At 37.3% G+C, this 22328-nt stretch overlaps 1 protein-coding gene across 6 annotated transcripts in view; it reads left to right on the plus strand.

Annotated features, from left to right (window-relative positions):
- The window catches only part of LOC128204101 (oxysterol-binding protein-related protein 1-like), a 118106-nt gene that overhangs the window by 22216 nt on the left and 73562 nt on the right, over positions 1 to 22328 (plus strand). For all 6 annotated transcript variants that reach the window (XM_052905444.1, XM_052905448.1, XM_052905443.1 and 3 more), the window contains exons 16-17: positions 3331 to 3469; positions 9868 to 9943. In XM_052905444.1, the coding sequence (XP_052761404.1) occupies positions 3331 to 3469; positions 9868 to 9943 (215 nt within the window). The remainder of the gene's footprint in view (positions 1 to 3330; positions 3470 to 9867; positions 9944 to 22328) is intronic.

Raw genomic sequence — 22328 nt, forward strand, 5'->3', positions numbered from 1 at the left:
GTGATCCATATAAGTGCCAGTATTGGTAGTGATCGATATAAGTGCCAGTATTGGTAGTGATCCATATAAGTGCCTGTTTTGGTAGTGATCCATATAGGTGCCAGTATTGTTTGTGGTTCATATAGGTGCCAGTATTGGTAGTGATCCATATAAGTGCCAGTATTGGTAGTGATCGATATAGGTGCCAGTATTGGTAGTGGTTCATATAAGTGCCAGTATTGGTAGTGATCCATATAAGTGCCAGTATTGGTAGTGATCGATATAGGTGCCAGTATTGGTAGTGATCCATATAAGTGCCAGTATTGGTAGTGATCGATATAGGTGCCAGTATTGGTAGTGATGCATATAAGTGCCTGTTTTGGTAGTGATCCATATAAGTGCCAGTATTGGTAGTGATCGATATAGGTGCCAGTATTGGTAGTGATCCATATAAGTGCCAGTATTGGTAGTGATCGATATAAGTGCCAGTATTGGTAGTGATCCATATAAGTGCCTGTTTTGGTAGTGGTTCATATAGGTGCCAGTATTGGTAGTGATCCATATAAGTGCCAGTATTGGTAGTGATCCATATAAGTGCCAGTATTGGTAGTGATCGATATAGGTGCCAGTATTGGTAGTCATCCATATAAGTGCCAGTATTGTTTGTGGTTCATATAGGTGCCAGTATTGGTAGTGATCCATATAGGTGCCAGTATTGGTAGTGATCGATATAGGTGCCAGTATTGGTAGTGGTTCATATAAGTGCCAGTATTGGTAGTGATCCATATAAGTGCCAGTATTGGTAGTGATTCATATAAGTGCCAGTATTGGTAGTGATTCATATAGGTGCCAGTATTGGTAGTGATTCATATAGGTGCCAGTATTGGTAGTGGATCATATAAGTGCCTGTATTGGTAGTGATCCATATAAGTGCCAGTATTGGTAGTGATCCATATAGGTGCCAGTATTGGTAGTGGATCATATAAGTGCCTGTATTGGTAGTGATCCATATAAGTGCCAGTATTGTTTGTGGTTCATATAGGTGCCAGTATTGGTAGTGATCCATATAGGTGCCAGTATTGGTAGTGATCCATATAGGTGCCAGTATTGGTAGTGATCCATATAAGTGCCAGTATTGGTAGTGATCCATATAGGTGCCAGTATTGGTAGTGATCCATATAGGTGCCAGTATTGGTAGTGATCCATATAGGTGCCAGTATTGGTAGTGATCCATATAAGTGCCAGTATTGGTAGTGATCCATATAGGTGCCAGTATTGGTAGTGATCCATATAGGTGCTAGTATTGGTAGTGGTTCAAATAGGTGCCTGTATTGGTAGTGATCCATATAGGTGCCAGTATTGGTAGTGATCCATAAAGGTGCCAGTATTGGTAGTGATCCATATAAGTGCCAGTATTGGTAGTGATCCATATAAGTGCCAGTATTGGTAGTGACCCATATAGGTGCCAGTACTGGTAGTGGTTCATATAGGTGCCTGTATTGGTAGTGATCCATATAGGTGCCAGTATTGGTAGTGATCCATATAGGTGCCAGTATTGGTAGTGATCCATATAGGTGCCAGTATTGGTAGTGATCCATATAGGTGCCAGTATTGGTAGTGGTGCATATAGGTGTCAGTATTGATAGTGGTCCATATAGGTGCCAGTATTGGTAGTGGTTCATATAGGTGCCAGTATTGGTAGTGATCCATATAAGTGCCTGTATTGGTAGTGATCCATATAGGTGCCAGTATTGGTAGTGGATCATATAAGTGCCTGTATTGGTAGTGGTTCATATAGGTGCCAGTATTGGTAGTGGTTCATACAGGTGCCAGTATCGGTAGTGATCCATATAGGTGCCTGTATTGGTAGTGGTCCATATAGGTGCCAGTATTGGTAGTGGTTCATATAGGTGCCAGTATTGGTAGTGGTTCATATAGGTGCCAGTATTGGTAATGGTTCATACAGGTGCCAGTATCGGTAGTGATCCATATAGGTGCCTGTATTGGTAGAGGTTCATATAGGTGCCAGTATCGGTAGTGGTCCATATAGGTGCCAGTATCAGTAGTGGTTCATACAGGTGCCAGTATCCGTAGTGGTCCATATAGGTGCCAGTATTTGTAGTGGTCCATATAGGTGCCAGTATTGGTAGTGGTTCATATAGGTGCCAGTATTGGTAGTGGTCCATAAAGGTGCCAGTATTGGTAGTGGTTCATACAGGTGCCAGTATCGGTAGTAGTCCATGTAGGTGCCTGTATTGGTAGAGGTTCATATAGGTGCCAGTATCGGTAGTGGTCCATATAGGTGCCAGTATCGGTAGTGGTCCATATAGGTGCCAGTATCGGTAGTGGTCCATATAGGTGCCAGTATCGGTAGTGGTTCATACAGGTGCCAGTATCGGTAGTGGTCCATATAGGTGCCAGTATTGGTAGTGGTTCATATAGGTGCCAGTATTGGTAGAGGTTCATATAGGTGCCAGTATTGGTAGTGGTCCATATAGGTGCCAGTATTGGTTGTGATCCATATAGGTGTCAGTATTGGTAGTGGTTCATATAGGTGTCAGTATTGGTAGTGGTCCATATAGGTGCCAGTATTGGTTGCGATCCATATAGGTGCCAGTATTGGTAGTGGTTCATATAGGTGTCAGTATTGGTAGTGGTTCATACAGGTGCCAGTATCGGTAGTGATCCATATAGGTGCCAGTATTTGGTAGTGGTTCATATAGGTGCCTGTATTGGTAGTGGATCATATAGGTGCCAATATTGGTAGTGGTCCATATAGGTGCCAGTATTGGTAGTGATCCATATAGGTGCCAGTATTGGTAGTGGTTAATATAGGTGCCTGTATTGATAGTGGTTCATATAGGTGCCAGTATTGGTAGTGGTTAATATAGGTGCCTGTATTGGTAGTGGTTCATATAGGTGCCAGTATTGGTAGTGGTTAATATAGGTGCCTGTATTGGTAGTGGATCATATAGGTGCCAGTATTGTTAGTGGTTCATATAGGTGTCAGTATTGGTAGTGGTTCATGAAGGTGCCAGTATTGGTAGTGATCCACATAAGTGCCAGTGTTGGTAGTGATCCATGTAAGTGCCAGTATTGGTTGTGGTTCATATAGGTGCCAGTATTGGTAGTGATCCATATAAGTGCCAGTATTAGTCAAAAACACAGTTGTGGTGCCAATATGTGGTAGTATGGGTCATAAACACAATAGCGATGTGATTTTAGGTTTATTGCATGAAGGATGAAATCATTTAGGACACCTTATTTTGTATATGTTATAAGTTTATATTAAAAAGTAAAAACATCACTATCCTGACAAAAACAGTACATTGTTATACAATTCTGCTTCAGATATTCACCTCCCATTGTCATTACCCATGGACAGGCGATCCATGGTGTCAGACATGTCCTACCAGTCTTGCCAATTTGACCTCAACACAGCCGACAGTGAGAATAAGCCAGTTAACTACCAATTGCAGCTTGGTGGAAGGTACAATTAAAGCATTTCATTGAATTTAATCATTTATATTTTTCGGAAAAGAGAATTTTGAGAGTTATAATTTTCCCTTTCAAAATAGATACTCCCTTCAAGCATGAAAAAGGTTCTTGTGTTTGATTTTGCCTTAGTCATATACATGTAGCTTATATTGAAATAGTTATTTAATATGTAAGAACAAGTCATATTTTTAGCTCGACTATTCGAAGAATAGGTGGGCTATACAACTCGCCCTAGCGTCGGCGTCCGGTTAAAGTTTTAGGGCAAGTTGGGATTTTCACTTATAAGTCCAATACCCTACATTCAATTTACTTAATACTTCATGCAGTTGTTCATGGCCATCACATGATGAGGTTAGATAACTCCATATTATTCTTCACACAGATTATGGCCCCTGATTGACTATGGAACTTAGGTTAAAGTTTTAGGGCAAGTTGGAATATTTAGTAATAACTTCTATATCCTTTGTTCAATTGACTTAATACTTCACACAGTTGTTCAGGACCATCACACAATGAGGTTACATAACTCCATATTATCCTAAATACAAGTTATGGCTCCTGATTTGACTACTGAACTGATAGGTTAAAGTTTTAGGGCAGGTTAAAGTTTTAGGGCAAGTTGGGATTTTCACTTAAAACTCCAATACCATTTATTCAATTGCCTTTATACTTCACACAGATGTTCAGAGCCATCACATAATGAGGTTAGATAACTCCATATTATCTTTTATACAAATTATGGCCCCTGATTGACTATGGAACTTAGGTAAAAGTTTTAGGGCAGGTTGGGATATTGTTTAATAACTTCTATACCCTTCATTCAATTGACTTAATACTTCACACAATTGTTCAGGACCATCACCCAATGAGGTGTCATAACTCCATATCCTTAATACAATTATTGCCCCTGATTGACTTAGGTTAAAGTTTTAGGCAAGTAAAAGTTAAGGGCAAGTTGGGATTTTAATAAAAAAAATTCTATACCGTTCATTAAATGCACATAATAAAATTCAAAATTATTCACAACAATCTTACAACAAAAAACATAACTCTGTTTTAAGCCTAAATACAAATTATGGCCCTTGAATTTTTTATTTTTTTTAATTTCCTTTGAAAGGCATATTTGTATATTCTTAACCACATTTTCATAATGGGAAATCAAGTTATTTGAATGACTTGCATCATTGTTTGGGCGGGCTGGTGGGAGGGCAGCATCACAGTCACCTTATGTATCGAATAATTTTAGTTAGGTTTGACATAAAGAGACCAAACTTGGTATTATTACATCGTTATTGTATTCTAAGTCAAAGCGGTGTAGTCGAGTGCGCTGTCTTACGACGGCTCTTGTACTAATAGTTCTAGAAAATTAAACAGTGCAGCAAAAATACGCACACAAACAATGAGGGTGATCTTGTGAGCAAGTTGTCCGCCTCTAAGCCAAGGGGTTTGGGTTCCAGCCCCACTAGTGGTCTAGTGATAAAGGTGTCCGCCTCTAAGCCAAGGGGTTTGTGTTCCAGCCCCACTTAGGGTACTTGTTAGCAGCCTGTCAATGGACACCAGTAGTGGTTTCTACCCAGGAAACATATTCAAGCATGATTTTATAAACTATCAGTTCTCGTTACAATCAAGGTTAATGAAATGTGTATAATCTACACTAATACGCATTTGGGAATTTTATCACTCAATGAACATAATTTGCTGAAAGAATCACCTTAAGAGTAGATAACACGAAATTGAAGGATGGCATTATGAAATACACATGTGCCTTCACAAAAGAAACAACTCTCATGTTTTATAACATGATGCTGTCATTATATAAGACAGATACATAATTAAGGCATGCTTTTTAGCACCTAGTTTTGGGAAATAGCTACTAAGACATAGAAAAGATTGAAAATGCACTACGAAAGGACATTCAAACTCAATATTAAATTCAAAACTCTTTAAAATGGTTACATATATTAAAAATGCACACTGTCTGATTATTTATAATAATCATGGCCAGACTTGAAATATTCTTTGTTTACCCCCCCCCCCCCCCATGTCCAAGGTATGGATCGGTCAGTCAATGAATAGTTTTGTAGAATAGTCTGTACCTACAAATTTGGATCTCTGGGCATTTGATGCATAGGCTGATCATATTTTGGTCAAGCTATGTATTCTTTATTTAAAATTATGAAGTAGGTTTTATTATTTTTTTAAAATGTCAGATTGTACATGCTTAATATATTTGACATAAATAGAAATGTAAATTACCTTGAAAGTTATCCTGGGTTCCATTTTTCAACGTAGCTCTGTATTTCTAGGTAACATCATTTTGACTAGAAGAACTGTTTCCACTTTTTCATCACATTTTAAAAATGAAATTACTTGGGCCTCGCCGATATTTTTCGAGTCATTAAAGGGAGCATTGCAAATCAGTATTGGTGTGTATTATTGTAAATTCTGACAGGCTCTTGATCATCACAAATTAGGTTCATATTGTTTTAGCCTTGGTCTTTTCTTTTCGCTTTTTTCAGCAATAGAGAACACAGTTTTGTGTTGTTAAATTTTAGGTGGTAACATTAAAGCTGCACTCTTACATATTGACAGGTTTGGCATTTTTTTATCAAAATGCAAATCAGTCAGATAAGATGACTCACAATAGAACATAACTCAATAATTCTTCTTTAGGTTAATATTTTGTTCAAATCTTAGTAATGCAAATCATTTATAGTTGTTACCCCTTGAATTCAATCCAACACCTGCAATCAGAGAGAAAAAATAAATAAACTGCTCAGCGATTAATGTATATTCTGCTGGTTTAGAATTTTGCTATCTTCCAGCCTTTAAGCAAAGGGATTGCATGAACAGTATGGCTATTTTCAAAGTGAGTAAAATATCTTAGGAGAATCATGACATCCATTTTTATTACTTTAATCAATTGGAATTGATTTTTTTAAGGAAATGTATGGTTGTGTATACGTGGAACGCTAGAAATCCCTTTTTTCAGTCTGAAGTTCGTCTTTTTACATTGAAATGTATATGGAAATTAAATAGTAGTCTGTAACCTATAAACATACATACATTATTTTCATGAAAGAAGATTATTTCAAACACATTCCAAGGAAAACATCCGAAAAGTCCGCATGTGAAAATGTCAATGAAAGATGCTGACGTAGATTAGGAAACATCCTGGAGTGACTCAGAATTGTCGGTGATCAGCTATGGATACTTCATGAATTATTGTGTTGGAATTGCTAACTATCATGAGTCTATATTCACTTTGAGTTTTAAGAGTTATGCAAATGTACATCGGTTTATTATTTGATAGTTCTCTACTTGTTGACGCAGTTTTCTAGTTTAAATTATATAAAGTAAACCGTGTGATGACAGGTTTTGATCTGTGACTGCATCAACAAAAATAATTTTCCTAAATTGGACGAATGAAAGTGATTGATCTCGGACTTAAAGCTGTCAGTGTTGAAAATTGTTTGGTGACTACTGGTGCAAACTAATTCTTAGCTAAATATAGATATCTGTAAATAACAGATGTTTGAAAACAAAATAAAATATAACAGGTTGACATATTCAGAACATGTGATTTGTAAGAGTTTTAAAAGGAAAGAAATCAGATACAGAGATAATGGCAGAATCTGTTAGAGAAGAAAATATGGAGAAAGCCTTTAAATACAGGTGAGTTAAATCCCGGAACAACCTATTTTCGACCACCCCCTAAAAATAGGTAAAACACTTCTATTTTGCATCACATCCAGTAAAAATAAGGTCCAATTTTTAACCTGTCAGAAAACATCATTTGAAAAAGAACTGGAATGCTAGTGTTGAAAAAAACTTCAGTTTTACTTGAAACAACACCAGTTAGTCACTTTTAATTAATGCCAAATTAAACCCTTCATTTAGAATGATTCACATTTAAAATACTTCTTTAAAAGGAACCTGTTCAAATAGCTCCCAAGTCAAATAGCCCCCATTTTGGTCAAATAGCCCCCACACTTTTGGTCAAATTTTGGAAAAAAATGGTCGAAACGCCCCCAATTTGGTCAAAATGCCCCCATTTCAGTCAAATAGCCCCTACTCCTTTTTTATGCCCTCCGAAGGTGGGCATATTAAAATCGCACCATCCGTCTGCCCGTCCTTCCGTGTGTCCGGCTCAATAACTCGTGTCCGGGCTGTAACTTGCCTTTGTATGGACAGATTTTAAAATAACTTGCCACATGTGTTCGGCATACCAAGAGGACGTGTCGCGTGCAAGACCCGTGTCCCTACCTCTTAGGTCAAGGTCACACTTAGTGTTTATTCACAATGGAATGCTGCATATAAGGACATAGAGTATAGGTTGTCGTGTCTGGGCTGTAACTTTCCCTTGTATGGACAGATTTTAAAATAAATTGCCACATGTGTTCCACATACCAAAACGACGTGTCGTGTGCAAGAACCGTGTCCCTTCCTTTAAGGTCAAGGTCACACTTAGGTGTTTATTCACAATGGAGTGCTGCATATAAGGACATAGAGTATAGGTTGTCGTGTCTGGGCTGTAACTTTCCCTTGTTTGGACAGATTTTAAGATAACTTGCCAAATGTGTTTGACATACCAAGACGATGTGTCGCGTGCAAGAACCATGTCCCTACCTCTAAGGTCAAGGTCACACTTAGGTGTTTATTCACAATGGAGTGCTGCATATAAGGATACAGAGTATTGGTTGTGATGTCCAGGCTGTAACTTTTTCTTGTATGGACAGAATTTGAAATAACTTGCCACATGTGTTCGACATACCAAGACGACGTGTCACGTGCAAGACCCATGTCCCTACCTCTAAGGTGAAAGATACACTTAGTGTTTATTCACAATGGAATGCTGAATATAAGGACATAAGAAAGTAAGTTGTCAAGTATGGGTGGTATTTTTTATGTTCAGAGGCAATTTAAAATAACTTGCCATATGTATTTGTTTGATCTTTAACTTTTCATGTACTGACCTTGTTCATAGGTCAATGTCACATTCGGGGGCATTCGTCACATACTGTGACAGCTCTTGTTTTAATTTATAATTATATTTGAAGTTAAGTTGTAATATTTTATAAACTGAATTCAAGACATAACATTTGTTGACAATTAAAATGTTTTAAAATATATTAAAATTATTTGCACATATTAAAGACTTATTAATTAGAGAAGATAGGGCATCTAAATTTTCTCATTGTGCAATAATCCTTTAATGAAATATGGTATATTGCTTATTCTAAAATTAATGAAATTTATGTACAGGTAACTATATTAAATTATAATTGGGCTCTCACACAGCTTTTTTCTTAACTGTAAAATTTCCCAATTTCGGCATTTTCACGACGCAAAACTTCCCAAAATGTCTAGGGTCTTTTTCCCAAAATGGGCAGAAAAAGGTGCTGTGCATAAACTGTCCAGTGGACTGTCCTCGTTGCTTTTATAGAATGCAACTCTGGGTGCATTCCTTTGCCCCTCTTGTGATGATAAGTAACTATAAAGTGACTGTATGGCAAATATGTAAACATTAAATTACTTTTTTTAAAATAAATTACTTAAAACAGTTAAAACAAGTAATACAAATATAAATGAAAAATATTGTGCACAAAATTTTGTTGTGAAGTATAGTTAAAGGTCATGGTCAAAAACAGGTTGTATTTACATATAGGTCAAATACAACATGTTGACAGCCACCATTTTGGATGCGTAATGTAAACAACAGACGATTAAAACAGATTATATTTTTTTGTTTTTTTCAAAGATGAATGATTGCTTTAAATGGTACACACAAACAATTATCTTTTATAATCACTTATTTATGATTGAAATGTAAATAATCCTTAGGCGGTCGAAACAGGTTGAAACCTAAAGAGATTAGAAAATTAAACGAGTATTTGAATTTTTTATTACAACACAATAGCAATGTCTTACCAAATTATATTGGATCTGTGAGTATTATGATACTCAGTTGATCTGTGATATTCTATGATATAACTTAGATTTGGTTATAAAGTGGGTATCTTTACGCAAGCAGCTAGAATTGATGCAATCCACAGGTCAACAGACTTATTTATTTTCTACCTCGGAAATGTTTTCAAAATTTAAAGCATAAATAGGATGACAAAAATACACTATATTTTTCACATTATGTCAGGTGTCCCTATTTTATGTCTAAACCATGCGATATTTTTGAAGGAAATCAAACATGTATCAAGTAAAAAAGATTATAAGACGTGAAATGAGGAATGGCAACTTATTATATTATATAATTACTTATTGACAACTGCTAATAGAAGGTCTTCAAAGAAACTACAGTAAAAGAACCACTTCAGTGTTATAAACATGTGTAGTTACTTCATAAGACTTTTTATGTGATACAATTTTTTCCAGGACGGATCTTCCTGTCCCAATGTTTGACAGGAACGACTTCAGTATCTGGAGCATCTTAAAACAATGCATTGGCAAGGTGAGTCTCGTGTCACATGTAGGTGGCTTGATACAACTATAAATATGTTGAGGGTGAAAATGGTCTAGTGGCTCAGTTGTCAGCTCTCTCACAAGCATGTTACAACTATTTAAATACTAAATACATGACAAGGGTTGTATAACACGCCGTTTGTCTTTTTTAAAATTGCAATAAAGTATTATAATTGTATTAGAACTTGGTGCTGTCTTTGTTTCATTGTTATATTACCGATATAACATGAGAGAAATATGACCAGTTTCATATACCCCCGTAATTTACACTGTTGAAATCTTTTTATTCTAAGACAATTGAATTGTTTCCTATAAAATGCATTTCCCTTACATCTTCAAAATGATCAGTATTTTCTGTAAGCTACAAACTTGATGCATATAAAAAAAACATGATAATAGATTATGTCATAATGTATGCAACACTTGCAAAATTGAGTTTAATAGTTAATTTTGTTAAATGATGTACTTATACATTGTGGTGTGACAGCCATCTCCACTTTTATATATTTCTGACATTAAATATTATATATTTATGACTTTTATCTGCACAAACCTTTACAGTGTAAATAAGAGATTCTTAATAAATCAATGTGTTCTTTATTCAGGGTTGTTTTTGTAAAATCAGACTGAGTTTGTTTAATGTTCAATTATAGTAAATGTGAATGGTATGTAAGGCAGAAATGTTCAAAATATCCTCATGTCAGATGTCACTTATGGTTTAATGAGTAATGACAGTACATGTACATGTTTGTACATCTTCAATCATAATGAAACAAAGATATATGTAGCACACTTCAACATGATTGAATCATGGTTTTGGTCATGCACTTAATGGTTTTTATGCCCCGGAGGGGGGCATATTAATATCGCAGTGTCCGTCTGTCCGATTGTCTGGCTCAACTTCTCGTGTCAGGGCTATAACTTTCTCCTGTATGGACAGATTTTGAAATAACATGTCACCTGTGTTTGACATACCAAGACGACGTGTTGCATGCAAGACCCATGTCCAAACCACTAAAGTCAAGGTCACACATAGTGTTTATTTACAATGGAATGCTGCATATAAGGACATAGTGTATAGTTTGTAGTGTCCTGGCTGTAACTTTCCCTTGTATGGACAGATTTTAAAATATCTTGCCACATGTTTTTGTCATATCAAGACAACGTGTAGCTTGCAAGACTGTGGTGGTATTTTTTTAATGTTCAGAGGCTATTTAAAATAACTTGCCGTATGTATTTGACATGTTAAGGCGATGTTGAATTTGCAAGACCCAAGCTGTATTGTTGTCTCTAGTGTCAAGCATAGATGAGTTTCAATCCTATTGCACAGACATAATGTCATGTGGTCTTGCAAATGCACCAGCCATGTTGGTTAGACATAATGCAATTGATGCAAATGCACCAGCTTTATTGGTTAGACATAATGTCATGTGGTCTTGCAAGGCCACCAGTCATATTGGTTAGACATAGTGCCATGTGGTCTTGCAAGGCCACCAGTCATATTGGTTAGACATAATGTCATGTGGTCTTGCAAGGCCACCAGTCATATTGGTTAGACATAATGCTATGTGGTATAGCAAATGCACCAGACATGTTGCTTAGTCATATTGCCATGACTGTTGCCTCTATTTGAACTATTGTTCGAAGGTCAATGTCACATTCGGGGCATTCATTACATACTGTGACAGCTCTGTTAATTTTATAAAGTCTGAATGCAATAATCGTTATTGTGTCTCAAGCCTAATTATGCCCCCCTTCAAAGAAGATGGGTATATTGCTTTGCACATGTCGGTAGGTCGGTCGGTCCGTCGGTAGACCAAAGCTTGTCCTTGAGCCTGACCAGTAGATGACCCTTTATTGATTTTAGGAGTCTTTGGGTCAAAGGTCAAGTTCACAGTGACCTTGAATGTGAAAATGTTTTGATTGATAACTGGAAAATGCCTGCACCCATGGCCCTCAAACTTGACTTGGGTTGCGTCTGACCTGTAGATGACCTCTTATGATTATAGGGGTCATCAGGTCAAAAGTCAAGGTCACAGTGACCTTGAATGAAGAAATCTTGTCTGTGTGATAACTTGACAATGCCTGCACCCATGGCCCTCAAACTTGACTTGGAGGTTGGGCCTGACCAGTAGATGACCCCTATTGATTTAAGGGGTCAAAGGTCAAGGTCACAGTGACCTTGAAAGCCAACTCGATAATTTTTGGACATATGGTCATCAACCTTGACATGAAGGTTGGGCCTGACCAGTAGATGACCCCTCTTCACTTTGGGGGTCATTGGGCCATGGTTAAGGTCACAGTAACCTTTAACGCAAAAAAGATAACAAATTTTCTCCCAGTGATATCCCAACAATGCCTGAACCTATGATCATCAAACTTGACATGAAAGTTTTGGCTGACCAGTAAATGACCCTTATTGATTTTAGGAGTCTTTGGGTCATAGGTCAAGTTCACAGTGACCTTGAATGTGAAATTTTTTCGAGTGATAACTCGACAATGCCTGCACCCATGGCCCTCAAACTTGACTTGGAGTTGCATCTGACCTGTAGATGACCCCTTATGATTTTAGGGGTCAAAGGTCAAGGTCACATGACCTTGAACAAAAAAGCTTGTCTGTGTGATAACTGTCAATGCCTGCACCCATGGCCCTCAAACTTGACATTTAGATTTTTGGTAACCAGCTGATGACTCCTATAAATTTTGAGGTCATAGAGTCAAAGGTCATAGTCATAACGCACTCTATCCTCACACTTTGAATGGTCATAATCTTAAAACTGCCTCAAAGTCAGCCAATGTCATTGAGAAATCAGCTGTCATTTCGGTCCATGCATAGTCACTGAATAGTCAAGCGCGCTGTCTCTGTGACAGCTCTTGTTGTGACTGCTTTACCATGTAATGGTTTGTAGTAACCATCTGATATGCCTACTACGAACTTGGCCCTGAAGGACCCCCATTCAAAAATCAGAATCTAGTTACTTATAAGCTCAACAAGATGAAAATTATAATTCTCAAAATTGTTCCAGATTGGATTTGAAGTAAGATCATTTTTAATTCATCTAATCATCTTTCTGAAAGTCATAGCTAGATTGTGCTATTCTTGTTTCCGGAGACCACTTGTATTTAATTCCAGAGAGTCAATGTCTCATTCTGGAAACCTCCTGTCTTCCATTCTGGGGACCCCCTGTCTTCCATTCTAGAGACCCTCTGTCTTCTATTCTAGAGACCCCCATATCTTCCATTCTGGAGAAATTCTGGAAACCTTTTGTCTTTCATTCTGGAAACATCCAGTCTTTCATTTTGGGGACCCCCTGTCTTCTTATCTGGAGACCCCCTGTCTTCCATTCTGGAAACCTCCTGTCTTTCATTTTGGGAACCCCCTGTCTTCTAATCTGGAGACCCCCTGTTTTCCATTCTGGGGACTCTCTGTCATCCATTCTGGGGATCCCCTGTCTTTTATTCTTAAACCCCCTGTCTTTCATTCTGGGGACCCCCTGTCTTTTATTCTTAAACCCCGTCTTTCATTCTGGGGACCCCCTGTCTTTTATTCTTAAACCCCTGTCTTTCATTCTGGGGACCCCCTGTCTTTTATTCTTAAACCCCCTGTCTTTCATTCTGGAGACCCCCTGTCTTTTATTTTTAACCCCCCTGTCTTCTAATCTGGAGACCCCCTGTTTTCCATTCTGGGGACTCTCTGTCATCTACACTACACTCAACGAGTTAGACCCACTTTCCTCGCTCACTCTGAGGGATAAAGTCAATGATCACGGGTTTCCTCCGAGGGTAAAACTGTTGCCCTCGCTAAAATCCCCCCCGAGTTCCTCCGAGTGGCTGGCTTACCGCCGAGTTTAATATGAACGATAGCGTCGAGAATCGTCCTATTTTATGATCCCGCAGCGGAACTTCCGAGTCTAATCAGATAAGCAAGAAATCATTCTTGTTTAGAAGTTATTTATTTTTATGCTTATGCACATTGTTAAGCGTAAAAGATTCTTACATGTACCAACGTTTAATTTGTAACTTATCTAATTAACGACTTATCCCCCTCCGAGGGCCTTAAATTCAAACTCCGAGGAACGCGGACAGTCGATAAAATCATTGTGTTGGCCGCGATAGCAAAAATCCGCGGAGGGAAACGGAAAGTGAGTCTAACTCGTTGAGTGTACTGTCTTTTATTCTTAAACCCCCTGTCTTTCATTTTGGAGACCCCCTGTCTTTTATTTTTAAACCTCCTGTCTTCTATTCTGGAGACTCCCTATCTTTCATTCTGGAGACCCTATGTCTTCCATTCTGGAGAGCCCCTGTCTTTTATTCTGGATACCTTCTGTCTTTCATTCTGGAAACCTTCTTCTGTCTTTTATTCTGGAAACCTCCTGTCTTTCATTCTGGAAACCTTCTTCTGTCTTTCATTCTGGAAACCTTCTGTCTTTTATTCTGGAAACCTCCTGTCTTTCATTCTGGAAACTTCCTGTCTCTCATTTTAGAGATTTTCTGTCTTCCATTCTAGAGACCCCCTATCATCCATTCTAGAGAAATTCTGGAAACCTATTGTTTTTCATTCTGGAAACCTCCTGTCTTTCATTCTGGGGACCCCCTGTCTTCTTATCTGGAGGCTACCATCTGGGGACTCCCTATCTTTCATTCTGGGGACCCTATGTCTTCCATTCTGGAGAGCCCCTGTCTTTTATTCTGGAACTCTTCTGTCTTTCATTCTGGAAACCTTCTTTCATTCTGGAGACCCTATGTCTTCTTTCATTCTGGAGACCCTATGTCTTCTTTCATTCTGGAGACCCTATGTCTTCCATTCCGGAGACCCCTGTCTTTTATTCTGGAAACCTTCTGTCTTTTATTCTGGAAACCTCCTGTCTTTCATTCTGGGGACCCCCTGTCTTCTAATCTGGGGACTACCATCTGGGGACTCCCTATCTTTCATTCTGGAGACCCTATGTCTTCCATTCTGGAGACCCCTGTCTTTTATTCTGGAAACCTTCTGTCTTTTATTCTGGAAACCTCCTGTCTTTCATTCTGGCTTCCTGTCTCTCATTCTGGAAACTTCCTGTCTCTCATTCTGGGAACTTCCTGTCTTCCTTTCTGGAGACCCCCTGTCTTTTATTCTGGAAGGTCCTGTCTTTTATTCTGGAGACCCCCTTCTTCCATTCTTTAAACCCACTGCCTTTCATTCTTGCAACCACGCTGTCTTTTATTCCAGAGACCCCCTGGATCCACTTTCTTTCATTCTGGAGACCTCTGAACTCAAGTTGTCTTTCATTTCGGAGACCCCCTGGACCCAAGTTGTCTTTCATTCTGGAAACCCCCTGGACCCAAGTTGTCTTTCATTCTGGATACTCTCTGGCTTTCATTCCGGATCTATAGGAAAAATTCTTTTTGCCTTTTATCAAGCAGGCTGTATCGGAAATTATAGCTTGGCCATTAAATATTGATGATCCAGTCTTGTTATTTTCTCAGCCTTTATTTATCAGTAATATATCTAAGCTATTGGTTGATATTATTTTTTAAACGTGTACAGCCTTATTCATCTTAATTTCTCTGTTCGAAGTAAGAACAGTATTACGGTTTGTGTACTTTCATTTAATCTAAACAGCCTTATTGTCTTCTTGGAATTAAACACTTCATCAATTTTCTAAATTCTTTTGTTTGTATATTAATTTGTTACCATATGGAAATTATGCTTGAAAGGAAGCAAAATGTTATTTAGAGGTGTTATTGTACTGTCTGACAGGTCACCTATGTAAATATATGATATGAAATTCCCACCAGACAAATTTGACACAAAACAGCCAAATTGCCCCTTCTGGCTTCAGTGAAATACATTATAAATAATACTGTATGCCATTCTTGATGAGATGTAATGAAGAACAAAATATCAACATGCATATTTTTAAGTTCTGGTAAATTGCGTTCCTGAATGCTGAACTATATCACCAACAATCAATTCAAAAAGTTGTTTGATTATTGTGGTAAATTATGACTACAAGCGTGCAAAGCCAGAACCAGTAAAAATACCATTGTGTTTTTTTCTACAAAAAAGGCTTTTTAAAATCTTTTACATCTAAATGGTAATGTTAGCAATCCGATTTTTCAGACTGGCTTTGAAACAAATTTTATTTTGACAACTGTTATAAGATAAAGCATCGTTATATATTATAAATGAATAAATAGTTGAGTAATATGAATTACATCACACACAGGTCTGTGTTTATGATTCTTTAAAACTTAAATTTAACAGCCTTGTTACGTAATTCACCCTAGAGTTCGGACTTCTTAAAATAATTTAAAAAAATTGCTGTCCGAATTCATAGCAAAATTATCATTTTTGCATTCTGTTTATGTCCAAGATAAGGATAAAACATAGACTATTACCATTTTTCTTTATGTTTTGCGCAGTACACGCTAATTAAGTAATCCATTGTTATCAATGGTTATTTATTACGCCTATAAGTGTAAATTTCCTATCAAGTTAATTAAACTCCCAACAAACACGAGTTGCCCGATTTACACATGCATTGAGATGGATAAACACATGTCGGCTGCAGATCAAACAGTCACACTGTGTGACGTCACAGCGCACGGGGTTTAGATTAAAGGCGCGTGGTAATAATTTGTTGCAAGGTGATAAATGGAGCGACAATTAAAAGCAAGTTTTGTCTGATGACAATTTTAATTGAATAAAGCGTTAAAAATACCTTCCAATGTTGTTTTGTCATGAAATATCCAATCACATTTCTAATTAATTTACTCAAAGTTATACCTTGACTAAAAAATATTTTTTAAAGCCCTTTCATGAAGTTTCACCACCAGTCATGGATAAGTTCGTAGTAAGATTCGCTTCTAGTGAAGCTGCTCTCCCTGCATCATGAAAAACATCACCGCTGCCTACAGCACCAACCAAGCGCCCGGTCGGTTGCCCAAAGAAACGCCCACTTGATGGCAAACCGAAACGCCGGTCACTCCGTCCATTGGATCGCGTGAGGATTTTAATAGTGAAAGCGATAGTGCTAGTGTCACTCCCTCAAAGAGGGGTGCGTATCGCAACTTTACTACTAAACAAAAAATGAAGTAGTGAAATTCGCGAAAGAACATGGAGTAAGGTGTGCTGCACGGCAGTTTAAGATCAGTAAGAGTTCCGTGTCGGATTGGTTAAAAACACAACTGGCTAGTGTGCCTGCAGGAGAAAGGGTGGATAAACGAAAAGGTGATGATCAGCAGCCAATTGTGTAAAAGTTGGTTAGATTTAACCGCTGGTTAAAGTTGTCCAGCGGTTAACTTTAATCAAGTTGGCCATTTTATCCAAACCGTTTATCCGTTTGTATAAAGACAGAAAATGCGGCGGCTAAGTTAACCAACTTGGACAACTTTAACCTAACCAAAACTTCATGAATATACCCACAATGCACTGATAAACATGGTTCCGGTCAGTGCGTGTTTAGCGCATTTTTCTGTTAACATAGTTGACTTTTTCGGCATATAGCCCTACCACGACATTACGAAAAGGTCGTTGAACTTTAATGAAAAAAAACCCCGATCAAATCCATTACAGTACCGCGTTTAACACCACAGTAGCGTATACAAGTACCTACTATTTTAATATACATCAATATATAGGGCTAATGGTGTACCTTTGAAAATGAAAATATAATATATCATGGTACAGTAGTACCAATTTAATAAAATCGCACTTACCTGTTTCAAGTGCATATTTCCTCTTTATAGAATTCTGTGCATCGGCAGATTTAATGACAAACTTCATTAAATCTGCCCAGCATATTAAAATGGTAAAGATTCAACCAAATACCTGAAAAAACCGTGTCAACAATGTAGATGCTCCTTCTGTCAAAAATAGTTTGACAAATATTACACATGCAACATCTGCAGGGATTAGCTCATTCCAGAATGGAAGGGGTGATGCAGTTTTACTTTGCACAATATGGTTGATATTGCAGCAACTAAAAATGCATGAGCATGCAAACATCATTCATATAATCTTCTTCAATATACCGTTACAAGTTTTAAGCGAATACCAGCTGCTAATAAATTGTATTTCTTAACCCGAAATAAAAAGTATCACTTTCATTAAAATGCAATGGCTTCGTCTATTCAAGTGTGTGTGTTTTGTGGAAGATGCCATCTAAGGAATGTATAGTCAGTTTCAACTTTGTCCTTGAAAAAATCAAATGAGTTTTGTATGGGGCCATTCCTTTTGCTACTAATTTAATATAATTATCATGTTTTTTAAATGTTGACATTAAAACGTTTAGTTTTATATGTTATTCAAAATAGTAGCTGTGACTGTAATAGTATATGGGTATTTTTATTCAAATTTAAACACAGTTATATCATAGGTGACTTTTGGTATCAGTATCAATACAGAGACATCATTAGTTTACAATATAACTCTCTCAGCATAATATTATATTGCACTTAACTTATTCACTATATAGCCTTAGATAAACCATTACGTAATTCCATTTCCACTTACCAGGACCACAAAATCAACAGACATGGAATATATTTTTTGTCTTTATTTCCATAAAATTATGTAAATAAATTCAAAGTCAATGTGTAACAACATACACATATATATTTAAGATTAATCAAATCTTTAATGTTAGTGTTGAAGAGACATGCAAATTTATTAAAATAACAACACACTGTGGTAATAATGTATTTATTTTATCATATTTGTTATAATATTTTTTTTAAACCAACCTTTATCATTTAGACAAAATGTTCTTAAAACCATTTTTACAGTAAATGCAGTCCTGTGTAATATCAGAAAATGTCAAACATTATATTGTTTATTTTCAAATCCAACTGGAATCCAAAACCAATCCAATTAACTGTCAAATGAATAGTTTACAAAGAAAACTATAACTTAGTGAAATTCAAATATAAAATGACTTTTTTGGTACATTCCAATTAAAAACAATAATCAAACTAAACATTGTTTCAACATGACAAGTGCTATTTGTTATTTCTTTTATATCACACTGTTGGTACTACCCATAAGTATGATCATTTGAATAGCCAGAAAAAGATCTAAGAAAACATATCTAATGAAAAATATAATAATTTAATTACAATAAACATTTATTATTTAACCCTGTCAATACAAGATAGGACGTTGACAAGTAAGCACTCTGGGAGCAGCAATTTGAAACGTTTCCTATTCCTCTCATGAACTTTTAATTTCCACTTTGTGGTGTTTCTTAAAACAGCAGTCTGTCAAATGAACTTGATCATCCAGTGGCTACAATCTGAAGAATAGTAAAATGAATATTTTAAATCATAACAATCATGTATGTGCGTTTATGGATTTAAACATATTTTAAAGGTAGATGAATGATAGTATTGCCAATGAAGGGAAAGCCTCTTTAAAACACCATGAAAACTAAATAAATGCACTAGTCAGTTGCAACTACGTCCCCCCCAGGTCCGGGGAATAGTGGGGACTATGACTTTCGGTCAAGCAAACCCCGGGTAAAATCCCCACCTTGCGGGGACGAACAGCTGGTAAAAATCCCCGCAAAATGCCCCCGCACCCCAGAGACCCTAGGTAAGGCCCATTCCCCGCTATATTTTTGCGAAGACAAAACCACCGCATTCACTCGGCACTGCGGGGCCACCTGGAAGGTAAAAATACGGCCCATTTACCCGGCTATCCCCCGGACCTGGGGGCCGTGGTTACAATTGACTGGTGCATATCCTATATAAGTTACAAGAACTGGAATGTCAAAACATGATTTTAATGCAACAGAATGCAATTTGGTCTCTAAAGTACTCCAATGTTCAATTTTAAACTATTTAATAAGCAATAAAGCAGAATAATCGAAATCAATGCTTTACATTAGAATGTTCCTGTAAAACTCCATTTAAATATATATGTATATCCTCACTGCTCTTGATGTATAAGATCTGGTGTTGGTTCCATTCCCTACTGTAGCGGACAAGTGTAGAACTAATCAACACTAGTTCTTCCGACTTTGGCTGGTAAAACCACTCAACTGAAACATAAATTTAATATATACAATATGAGCTAAATAATATATCTATCTTTTTATCTATGACATGTTATTTGAAGGATACAATTAAGGTCTCAAATCACAATTATGCTTACATTTACTCATTTATATCACGCACGCACGCACGCACGCAAGCATGCACACACCTCTTTATGTGTTTTCAATAATATAATTAAATACTACTGAACAGTAGCAATTATCCTCCTGGGTGCCTCTACCAGGGTGTAATAAGAGAAAGTTGTAGAAATAGACTTTAGAATGGGTAAGATTCCTTGAAAATGACGTCATTGCTGTCAACTTTTCTCAATGTTTACACGCGGTTTATTTTGATTGTAAATATGTGCAAATGAAATAAAACATGTTTAAAGCGAGGGTATATCTATACACAGTAAGGGCGAGACCTGCAAGCAATTGTTGGTCTCGACCCAGAGTCGTGACTTGTGTAAAATTATGGAATAATATGCACACAATAACAAGGTAAATATCGTTCTCAAATTGCAGCTTGTTGTCACTGTTTTTGTTTCAAGGTTCCATGGATAAGTTTCATGCATAAATTGGGTCACAAATTAGAAATTGATTTTTTCTTACCTCAAAATTCATGACTATCATGGATATCGATGTTATGACATTTGTTTTCTATTTAGGCAGAGTCCATGTGTATGTAAAATCGTCAAAATAAGTTGGGAATCGAGCTTTGTTTATGTCTGGTCCGCCATCTTTGTTTGGATAAGTCAGTTAACCATACTCCCAGAGGTCGGTTAAATTTTGTCCAAAAGTTAGCGGAATCACGCACTGGTTAGGATAACTTAATTTTTATACAATCGGTTTTCGGATAACTTGACCAAACCAGGGAGATAACCAAAAGATAACCGCTGGTTAGGACTTATCCACTTTTATACAATTGGCTGCAGATGGGTCAAGGAAGTCTACCTCCCATTCACAGAGAAGGACTGCTCCATGTTGGTTTTGGACAGTTTCTGGTCACACCTGACGGAATCTGTTAAGAAAACCATGCGTCGAAGCAACTGCATCCCAGCTGTTATTCACGGGGGTTGTACGTCGAAGGTGCAGCCATTAGACGTCTCCATCAACAAGCCGTTCAAGGGGGAAATCTGGAAGTCCTGGTCGGCATTCATGAGAGCATCCGTTCTCAGCTCGGTCAACCAGGGGAAACGTGTGCAAGCAGGGTCCAAGCAACAGGTCGTTGACTGGATCGGAGGCGCCTTTCAGACCATACAGGCTAACTGCACGCTCATTATTAAGTCGTTCTTGGTTTGCGGTAAAAGCAATTCGTTGTCTGGTGCTGTACACGACATGGTTCCCAACGACGTCGTGTTGAACGAACATGCGCCATTTGATAGTGACGACGAATTTGAGGGATTCGGCCCCGAGGATCTCATGGAGAGTATGGATGTCATGTGCGATTATTGTCGATTCATGTTTTGGCATGGTGTTTACGATCATTGCAAATTCATCACGTTAAATTGTTAACTGCTATAAATAAAATGTGTTGACTTTTATTTAAAATGTGTTGACTTTTATTATTCTATTGATGAGTATTGCTGTACGATTATCATCATTATTATTTTTTTATGTTATTAAATGCAAGTTAAATAAATGCTTCATATTGTCTATAAATGTGGTACAAACATGACATGTCTTTGTTTAAACCCCTGATCGCCTGTGTTGTTTCTTTAATCCTCCCATAAATATATATTACTCTTCCTCCTTCTATAGGCAATAAATCGTTAAGGCTGGTTTGTAACCAATTAACTTGTAGTGGTGTATACGGTAATCTAGCCGGAGGCAAATACATTGAAAAGATAACGATCAATAATCGTCATCTGTGGAACTTATTTTGGGCAACTGAAAGTTTTGATTGATGTGTGTTTAAAAATTAAGTACACAAAATAAATATTTTTAGCTTGACTATTGGAAGAATAGGTGGGCTATACTACTCGCCCCGGCGTCGGCGTCCGGTTAGTTTTAGGGCAAGTTGGGATTTTCACTTATAAGTCCAATACCCTACATTCAATTGACTTAATACTTCATGTGATTGTTGAGGGCCATCACATGATGAGGTTAGATAACTCCATATTATTCTTTACTCAGATTATGGCCCCTGATTGACTATGGAACTAAGGTTAAAGTTTTAGGGCAAGTTGGAATACTTATTAATAACTTCTATATCCTTTGTTCAATTGACTTAATACTTCACACAGTTGTTCAGGACCATCACACAATGAAGTTACATAACTCCATATTATCCTAAATACAAGTTATGGCCCCTGATTGACTTAGTTTTAGGGCAGGGCCTAAAAAAAAAATACATTT

The sequence above is a fragment of the Mya arenaria genome, chromosome 10, assembly GCF_026914265.1.
Source record: "Mya arenaria isolate MELC-2E11 chromosome 10, ASM2691426v1".
Classification (NCBI taxonomy): domain Eukaryota; kingdom Metazoa; phylum Mollusca; class Bivalvia; order Myida; family Myidae; genus Mya; species Mya arenaria.